We start from the raw sequence: 8,232 nt of genomic DNA, 5'->3' as shown, positions 1-8,232 counted from the left end.
TTTTCAGAGTTAAGATGTTCATTTATTATGCTTACTTCTTGTTTTCCTAGTTTTGGTTCCCTTTGTGTCTTATCTTGATGTTTCTTACTTTGGTTTTAAGTGTCACCGGTCTTATATAGCAACTTCTGATCTTGGTGTTTCCCTTGTGTGTTGTTTTGTTTTGTAACTTAATCTCCTAGTGTTTCTTTGTGTTCTAGTGTGTTTTTGTCATTGTTGAGTTCTCTGTGTCTTCAGTGTTTCATGATTTAGTTTGCAGTCTGTTAGTTACATTTTTTCCATGCCAGACCTCTGCTTACCTGTGTTTCATCGTGGCTCCTGTTTTACCTTATGGACTTGGTTTTTGAAAGTAAGTTGGGGTTTTTTTGTGCCTTTTTAGTTGAATTAAATCATTTTTTTGTTTAATTCTGCAATTGGGTCCAGTTCCCTGTTTTGTCTAAGTTCACATTCCATGATAAGTTGTCCTCTTCAACAGCTGATTCATGTGCACTTTGATGAGGTATCACACCATGCAGTCCATAGGTTGAAACCCCATGCAATAGAGAACGTTTGGGAATGCCAAAATGCTGTGGCTTTTCTGATTTCTGAGGATTAATTCATGATATTTTGAGGAAGGTCTGTAAATCACTGTTGTTCAGAAGGGCAGGAACTCTGGATATTTCTGCACTCTGCAGCAAACTGTGGACTATGTGAGTGGCTGGTGTCCTCTGAACCAGAAAGGTCCTGAAGAACTTTAAAGGGACACTTCACCCATTTGCATGAAGTTGTGTATCTTTAGAAACATGGTTGTAGTGTTGAATGGTCCCTCATTTTGCCCTGAGACGAGAAAAATATGTTTTTCTTTGCTTGAAAGTTTTCTTCATGTGATGCAATATGACGCTTTTTGCGAGCAAATAATAAAATAAAAAAGTTCTCAATTTTCTCTCCTCCGGGTCCAAGTCCAGAATCTGATCAATGGAACAAATTATTGAAAATGTAATTTAGAAAATTCAGTTACATGGGTCTGGTTATTTTATTTTAAAAAGATAGCTAAATAAAATCATTGAAAAGGCAATCATTATTTGTGTAAATGTAAAAGATTATTACTCATTTGGTGAATGACCATTAATGACTTGATTAGCACTAGAAAATCAAAGTTTAGGACTTAAGGCTTGCATGCTTAAGGCCTGTCTTAACTTTGGATTTGACTCGGGAATTGACACCAAAGACCTCAGACAAAACAAATATTTTGTCCCACTTCTGCCATTTAAATTCCTGATATTAAGTTTGATTGTATTTGTTGTCTCTTTTGAAACCTATAGACCCAATCAGCTGATCAGTGTGCTGCAGGGGGAGGAGGATGTATGTGGTGTGATAAAGTACTGCTGAAACAAATCTTGAAAATACACTTTCTAGGTCAGCTTTTAAACTTGCAGTCGGTGGAATTACGAGGTACAAACACGGTTGTAACGGTGTTTGACCTAGCTTTAACACTCCAGCTTTGTCAAGTACCCCATACAGCCCCAATTTAAAAAATCTCTTTAATATAAAAGAGTAAAAGGAGCACAACTCCAACCAAACTGTCCGTCAGAGGTTTGTAGAAGCAGATTGTGTTTGTCCTGATGTACCTGAAAACTTCTCTGTCAAAGCAATCTGCAGAACCCTTTGCACCTTTAAGAGAAAGATAAAAACCAAGTTCTTTTATGAACAATTACACACTAAATGATATTGATGATGATGATGATAACAATGCTAAGAGCTTTAAAGAACAGTTGTCCTTGTAGTTGTTGATAATGATATATTAGTACATGTTTTGCCTCTGTGTCAGATCAACTGTACGCTGTTTATTTGCACTTACTGATGTTGTTTTCCCTGCTCTTGAGCCTTCCTTGTGTTGTTCTTACTCTCTAATGTTTGTTGCTTTGGATTAAAGTGTGTGCTGAATGAATTGCTAAAGGCTGCTATTAAACATTTGAATTGCATCTACTGTCAGGAACCAATTTTCTGCAGTTGCTGTATGCCTGCCTCCCCCTGCTGTGAGACAATTGTTGAGCACTTTCCTCAAATCTGCCAGTGCTCAGTCCTATTATCTCTGCTCTTACCTCAATGCAGAGAGTCTTTCCTTTTCATTGCACAGCTTGTATCCTCATATTAATTTACCTGCTCTTTTATGTCTGTGCCCCCTGATGATCTCAACATACCTCCTCCGTGCCCACGGCCTGTATTCAGTTCCTTTATATAAAGATGACATAAGGTTATGCTTGAAATGTACAAACAGCTTCACTGTGTTAGTCCCACCTACCTCCTAACTGAGACGCTTGACAGAAACTTCCTCACAAAACGCAACATCTGCTGGAACTACTTTCTTGTGAAAACGTTATGCATCACTTTAGTTCCAGACTATACATTTGTTTGCAATTGTTACATATTAAAAATTATTGCAAAAGAGTAAGCCATTTATAGATTTATCATTTGGACTTCAATGCATTTGACAAAAGATTAGAGATACAAGAGAAAACCGTATGAAGAAGACGTTTATTTCTTTGTTGTCTTGTAATCATTGTGATGTAGCTGGTGTTGATATTTTTTCTTACAATTTTGAGATCAAAAGAAGAGCAAAGGCATTTTATGCTTTTGCATGGTGAAGTTGTTTTAATGAAAAACACGCTTTTATTGTATCTCCTCTTCTATGCTGTGAGCTCGATGTCACTGCAAATAAAAAAACCCTCAGTGTTTTTCAAGGTAAGATAAAGGTTTTGTATTGAATTGATAAATGTTTTCCTTTTCCTCACAGGTTTTATGTATCGTAGAAAAAAACTGAAATGGATCGAATTAGCTTGCTGTAAATCAGCCTCCAACATCAACCATCTGTGCAATCGTGCATAATGACTCTTTGTTGTTGATTGTAAAGTACTGTGTTCTTGTTCCCACCACAAATAGAAGCAAAAACAGTAAATGTGATGCAACACTGGTCAAAGGTGGATCACACATGCTCATTACCTGCTGCGCTTACCTTTTACCTCTTGCACATGCATTCCATTGTGGTATTATACTGCAAATGGCAATAAACTGAACTGAGCTTATGTTCAGTGAGATAATACAAATAGCTGTGAGGACCAATGTCATGGTTGTTAAAAGCAGAGTAATGGCATGAGAAATTGTAAATGTCAGCTCCAGTTACGATGGCTGCTTTTAATGCTATCTGTGTTGTTAAAAATGCATTTTATTTCTGTGTGGCTGAATAAAAGCAAAGGATCAAAAGCGAGTGCTTTCATTTTGTTTGCACAAAAAGCACTGATATATTGTGGTCATGTGCATGACTATAATCACACTGCTATGATACATACTAAAAACGATAACACCACATCTGTCAAGTAAAATAGGTTTTGGGCAGTATTCTCTCTTTTTATTGAGGTGCAGGCAATTTCCAACAAGATTTCAAGAGATTGACACCTGGGTTGAAATGAGATTGCATCTAAGTCCCGAGAGAAAAGTATGAAAGAGGAGGGGTGAATAGTTAGGTTACCAGCAAGGCACAGAGAAGACAGACGGCAGCTTTCTAATAAAAAGAAAGTCAAAGTCAAAGTCAAAGTGAACACACAAATAAACAGTCATACATCTAAAAGGAAAACCAAATATTTCATTGGAATAATGTCAATCTTTATTTATTTATTTATATATCGCAGGGGCCAACTTAATCTGTCATAGCGTGGCAAGAAAAAACTTCCCTTTAACAGGCAGAAATCTTCCAGCCTTGATGTATCCAGCTGTGAATAATTAGTGCATTTTGTAACTGAAGTAGTAGCTTGACAAATTGAACAAGAAGAACAGCTGTTCCACAGCAGTCAACAAAGCATACTCTCACCCAACTTAAACAAAACAGTGTGATTTGTTGAACTAAACTTAAAAGACAAGTTTGAAAAAACAACATGTAACATGCTATAATAATACAGTTCTTTAATCAAGTTAGCAATAATAAATGGGCAAAAATCAGAACATTTTAAATGAAACTTGCTCGTACAAGTAATGACTTTTGCAACAATAACATGTTCAATGTTGCTGAAAACAAATTAGATCTTGTAGTTTTTCTAGTTTGTCACCAAAAAAATAATTAATTAATTTTTAAAACAATCAACACAATGCATGCATGTTACATACATAACAAACAGCAAATGCCATAGCTAACTGTTGCTTGTTTTGAAACTATCTTACCTATCTACATTAATATAAAGCTTCTTCTTCAAACTTCTTCAAAGTCAATATTGATTATTTGCCTTACACAGGAATCAACCCTATAGTCCTGAAGAAATTCCACTCATCCATTGCCTCCAACCTCCATCCCATGCAATCTTCCACAGTGTTTAGGCTGATATTTTCAGTTTAAGAGGGTCGAGACAGATTAGAGACACACTCCTGGCTGCCTGATAGCAGGAGAGATAGAAAGAAGGAGTGAGACAGAGAGAGAGAGAGAGAGAGAGAGTGCTGACATTCATAGAAATAACTGCCAACTTCTCAACCTAATCTAGCATAAATGTTTGATAAACTTGCACAAGGTATTGCTCATATTTCTAAAATGGTGTCAAACAGTTTGTAAATCTGTACAAATGGACTTTAAATTGTGGTAAAGTCAAGTATTTTCAGTGCAACACTAATGGAAGTGCAGCGTGTTCGAAATGCATATCATAAAAGAGCAAGGAAATCGGCATCAAATGAAAATGAGATCAAATGTATCTTTGAACCGAGATTTTGATTTACTTTTATGATTAACATGCAGCCTTAGTAGATATTTACAACCAAATGGACCGACAGCAGACTGTAGGTAATCTTTAGTGAAAAAGAAAAAAAGAGAAGTAAATGCATTTATTTTAGGAGCACTGTGTCCATTCTGAACAAAGCAGCATCTTCCTGAAGGTGCGTCTGAGCTCGTTGCTGCGAAAGGCGTAGATTGCGGGGTCAATGAGGGCGTGGCTCATCATTAGCACCACATGAAGCTGGAACAGTGATCGGTAACACTCGCAGTACGGGTTCAGAGGGCACACCATAATGATGGTGAGGTGAAGGAAAAATGGTGCCCAACACACCACAAATGCTCCAAACAGGATGGTGAGAGTGAGGGCCCCCCTCATGCTCCCCCTCCACCACTGACGTCGAAACTTTCTCCCCTTGCCGGAGGGCAGAGCAGCGATCTCCCTGGCATGGCTGCGTGCCAGCATGAACATGTAGGCGTAGAGGAAGCAGATAAACGCCAAGGAGATGAAGAACAACGCAACAAAGCATATCATGATGAACTTTGAGGTGAAGAAGTGAACCATGAGCACGGCACACACGCCACATGTTGTCCAGATGACAGCTAAGATGGCCCCCGCACACTGCATTGTCATGATGTTGTGGTACTGTAGAGCGTGGAAGATGGTGATGTAACTGGAAGAGAAAACAAATAGTTCAATATTTGTTTGATTTTATTTTTTGGTCAAGTTGTCAGCACTCAGATGCTTGGCAGCTGAACATATCAATGTTTCCAGTGCTGGTATCACATGTAGTCATCCTTTTTTTGGGTTTAATGATGTGCCTATTCATGGTTAAAGAGTTTTATAAAAAAATATGCAAAAGGAAATTTATTAACATGTTCAGTTGAGCAATTCACTAGTATTTGCATAAAACTGAAGCTCTTCCACTCTCTTCCGTTCTCGAGAGATTGTCTAGAAATGAGCCTCAGGAGGTGAGATGTGACATGATTAAAAAAAAAAATGCTGCATAAATCCAAGATGGAGGATGAAGACACTGGGTCTGATACTAAAATGTATTGTCTGTATTGTCTGTCTGCTACATGTAATTTGACACATTGGCAGTATCCGCTAAAGGGCAGAGAAGAACATACTGGCGAGTTTTAAAGAATGTAAAGCAGGCTCATCACATGCCTGAGGACTGTTGACATCACACACCGGTTATATGATATGAAGGTCATCACTCTGGCCCCAGTTGAATTTTCCTGAACATTTTGTGTTGCCTTTAGACATTCCAACCTTAAATAGAAATGTTTCTCAAGTTGGCAGGCAAAAAGCCTGTGAAAAAGCAGGTGGAGACATTTGTTGTTACCAATCTACTGTATCTTGACATGAACAGTTAGGGACATTTTCACGAGTTTGGACATTTGAAAACACCATAAATGGACCATGATGCGACTTTAAGAGCAGATTTGCAGATCAAAACAAACGCTGTCTTCCAAGTCAACTTTTTCAGTCCTTGAAAGTCTCCTTAGAGTTTTCAAAGTTTTTAGGTTCTCTTATAGTTGTACTGTCTGATCTGTGATCCTACATGTCAGAGATTCATGAAAGCTTCTGAACACCCCAGCAGGGAAAGTGTCTTCTTCATATGAACCAAATCAGCACATTCATGATTGATTACATTTTTTGTATTGAGTAACAGTAGTCAAAGTCATATAAGAGTGAGGAAATGTGAAATACTTAGCTGCATGTGCATGTTTGGTGAGAGAAACTGATCGGAGAACAATAAGGTGGTTTTGTAAAGTGTACATAACGTGCATAAAAGTCCAAAATAAGTCCAAAATAAGCAGCAGTTCTATAAGTTTAGTGCTCAGAGAAAAGTTCTGACTTCTAACTCCAAATCATCCCCAGAGTCCTAGTTAGTGGGGCCTGATGCTTTGAATTTAAATGTGAGCAGAAAATAATTGGTCATGGGACCCACACAGAAAAAGAGTTTAAAACAGGCTGCTCAGCTGTAAACAGATCAAAGAAACCAATTTGTTTTGCAACCTACTGTTTTCCCACCACAGTTCTGCTTGCCTTTAAAAAGTGTTGCCCCCCCCCCCTTTGATTTCTAAAGGAACAGAATAGCTAAGAGCATCATGATGCCTTTGAAAGAGGGATTTTGAAAGATTATTGTGTTGGGGAGGAAAAGATTTAATGTTGTGTTGAATAGAAATAATAATACTTCATATTCTTCTTGCAAATCCAAGCCCTGCATACTTACCGATCCACAGCGATAGCCATGAAGCTGAAAAAGGAGCCAACAAACGACATACACAGCAGGGAATCCATCACGTCGTCTAATTTAGTCTCGGAGGAACCCGTCTTCTGCAGGTGTCCGTTCTCAGCAAGCACTATCATCAAGTTCTCACAGGTTTTGGTGAGGCTGGCGATGGTGTTGAAGGCTGCTAGGCTGCAGATAAAGCAATACATCGGCGAGTGCAGGTTCCTGTTCTGTATGACAGCCACTACGACAAGCAGGTTCTCAGCCAGACTCACAACACCGATTGCAAAGAATATGGGGAAGGGGACATTTACCTCAGGGCAGTCTGACTGGTTCACTGTGGAAGCGTTCATTGCAAGCAAAAATGTCATGTCTTAACGAAAAGATGAACACAAAACAAATCAACTTTTTTGTATGATTAAAAAAACTGAAATAATTTAAGTATTACTTTGATTAAAAAAGAATAGGATTAGCTTGATTAGCCTTATCCCTGCACAGAAACCACTAAATTGGTTGAAGAAAACCCCTTTGAAAAGGTAGACTTTAAAAACATTTTTGAAATTATAAATTACACTACAATGATGTTTGCTTCATGACACAGTAGATTAGGTTGACATCAGGGTTTAAAAAAGAGGAAGGCTTTGGTCACCACATCATGTTTTAATTCTGTTGCCCCCTGTGGACATAGTATGTAGTGTGAAGTCCCCTGTAAAGCGTTGGTAATTCAGATCTGTTCATTCTTAAATATGCTCTTGGATCCTGACCTATCCTATCCTAGAGTTTGATCCTATCCAGTTCTCTTTGAAAACAGGGATATTTGAATGATCATTCTTATCAAGGTCAAACCTTTGTAAAGGCTGTGCCAGAGAGTTCAGTCTGACCCAAAGAGGTGGTGTTGGTTTACATGGGACACAAATGCATCAGAGGGCTGCATTTGAATGTGTCCTATTTGCAGTCAGAGTGAGTCAGATGACGGTCTTGATACACCTGGTTCTCCTCTGTTCTTCAAATGTGTGACTTTTCAGTAGATTTATCTTTTTCAAACAGGGATTCTTTTTCCAGGGTTTACAGAGTGTCACTCAGTGCCAGAGTTGTTTACATGAGATTGCTGTGCAGCTGTAGATTTCTGATCTTCTGAACTGTGTCGATCCAACCCTGTCTGTCTCCAGTCTTGAGAGCAGTGTTTGTTGGATGTGTCCCCTGAGAAAAACAAAAGTAAGACTATTAATTTGTATTCTAGTCCCCCCGTTTCTGTAATCTGCTCAA

General features: G+C 38.4%; 1 protein-coding gene across 3 annotated transcripts; it reads right to left on the bottom strand.

Moving 5' to 3' along the window:
* Window positions 1-4,097: 4,097 nt before the first annotated feature.
* On the bottom strand, window positions 4,098-7,623 carry mc2r (melanocortin 2 receptor). 3 transcript variants are annotated; one of them, XM_079344433.1, is made up of 4 exons: window positions 6,967-7,623; window positions 5,058-5,397; window positions 4,732-4,800; window positions 4,098-4,397 (listed from the first exon to the last, which is right to left on the bottom strand). In XM_079344433.1, exons 1-3 carry the CDS (start codon window positions 7,335-7,337, stop codon window positions 4,753-4,755), a joined length of 759 nt encoding a protein of 252 aa, XP_079200559.1. In that variant the 5' UTR covers window positions 7,338-7,623; the 3' UTR covers window positions 4,098-4,397; window positions 4,732-4,752. The 3 variants fall into 3 exon arrangements, with proteins under 3 accessions (XP_079200559.1, XP_079200558.1, XP_079200557.1); XM_079344432.1 differs by having other exon boundaries at window positions 4,098-4,800; XM_079344431.1 differs by having other exon boundaries at window positions 4,098-5,397.
* Window positions 7,624-8,232: the final 609 nt, after the last annotated feature.

Source organism: Symphodus melops (assembly GCF_947650265.1).
Source record: "Symphodus melops genome assembly, chromosome: 5".
Taxonomy (NCBI): Eukaryota; Metazoa; Chordata; class Actinopteri; order Labriformes; family Labridae; genus Symphodus; species Symphodus melops.
This window is presented reverse-complemented; position numbering and strand designations above follow the sequence as displayed.